Genomic DNA, 1,584 nt, shown 5'->3' on the forward strand with positions numbered 1-1,584 from the left:
GGAGAAATTTAATTGAGATGGACAATGCAATAGGTGCTTGAGGCAGAGTGAGCCTGTTTCCCTTGGCAGAAAGATCATTAACCATGGGGTAGAAATTTAGATTAATTTGTGGATGAAAAGAGGGTAGTTGAGGAGAAAATAGGGATCTGGAACTCGCAACTGAAAAGTGTAATGGAGTCAAACCCTAATTATGTTCAAAAATGAAAATTGGATATGCATGTAAATTGTTGTAATTTACAGAGCTGCTACTGGAAGGTGGGATTGATTTGGATAGATCCCTCTCAGTATGCACAGACGTGATGGACAGAATGGTCCCCATCTGTGCTTTCAATGATCTATGTTTCTCTGTTTCCCTTTCAATCCACAATGAAATTGTATTCAAACCACAATGAGAGGACAGATTGATCACAGCATGCTGGAGATTTATTGTTCCTACTGCAATCCATCCAGAATAAAACACAGTATTTGATTGGATCATTCGTACCAGTAACACAGCGAAAGAGGTCAAGTGGGTGCACTTGCAGGTGATGTTGTGAAGCTGACTTTCGGTCGTACAGCCAGACTCACTCCAGATGCCATGACTTGTGCTCCCTACAATGAAAAGTTAGAAAATCAGAGGTGAGCCATTACTCCTCAATTCTAGAGCGAACAAAGTTTATTTTATCAAATGTTAACTCACCTTTTCTGAAATCCCAAAAGACACATTTTCCACTTGAGTTAGTCTAAAATGGAATTGATTTACATCATAAAGGGCTCTCATTCACTTAAATAATTTATTTGTTCAGGTGCACAGCGATGAATGAATGAGTGTTTGTGTTTTCCCTTACCGGCAAGGTTGTGTTCTGGAAGACAATGGTCACAGGGTCGGTGAGGTTTTCAATGGTGACATTGACCACTTCGATTCCACTTACTAGATTGTTTAACACAGTGCTGTTATTGTCACTCTGGAGACAAAGGACAGCAAGAGTAATGTATACTTAAGGACTGTGGATACTTTTTACAGATGGGACTGTGTATTTTAAACAGGATTACATTTGAATAAATTCGTATGTACAAACCTTTTTGCAGAGACTTGGCCTTATTGGTATTTCAGTAAGTGATGCGAAATAAGAAGCATTTCTGAACGGTATGAGTGTGCAGCCAGCATGAAACTGCCCACCCAAACAAGACAGAGGCAGCTTAGTTTTGCAGAAACATGTTTGGATTCATTGGTCAGAATGTCCTCACCAACATATGGGCAGCACGGTAGCACAGTGGTTAGCACTGCTGCCTCACAGCGCCTGAAACCCAGGTTCAATTCCCGCCTCAGGCGACTGACTGTGTGGAGATTGCACATTCTCCCCGTGTCTGTGTGGGTTTCCTCCGGGTGCTCCGGTTTCCTCCGACAGTCCAAAAACGTGCAGGCCAGGTGAATTGGCCATGCTAAATTGCCCACAGTGTTAGGTGCCGCGGTAAATATATGGGAATGGGTCTGGGTGGGTGCGCTTCAGCGGGTCGGTATGGACTTGTTGGGCCGAAGGGCCTGTTTCCACACTCTAAGTAATCTAAAATCATTCCAAAAGGCTGATTAAAACTGAATCCTCT

The 1,584-nt window shown here is 42.7% G+C and overlaps 1 protein-coding gene across 1 annotated transcript; it reads right to left on the bottom strand.

The window, feature by feature from the left end:
* Positions 1–7: 7 nt before the first annotated feature.
* LOC122545185 (adhesion G-protein coupled receptor G1-like) lies at positions 8–1,178 on the bottom strand (the record flags this gene model as incomplete). Its single annotated transcript, XM_043684309.1, has 4 exons — positions 8–591; positions 680–722; positions 828–944; positions 1,059–1,178. Coding segments are annotated over 4 exons (687 nt in total), but the record flags the coding sequence as incomplete, so codon positions are not given.
* Between the last annotated feature and the right edge of the window lie 406 nt (positions 1,179–1,584).

This window comes from Chiloscyllium plagiosum, unplaced genomic scaffold, assembly GCF_004010195.1.
Source record: "Chiloscyllium plagiosum isolate BGI_BamShark_2017 unplaced genomic scaffold, ASM401019v2 scaf_50167, whole genome shotgun sequence".
NCBI classification, from domain to species: Eukaryota; Metazoa; Chordata; class Chondrichthyes; order Orectolobiformes; family Hemiscylliidae; genus Chiloscyllium; species Chiloscyllium plagiosum.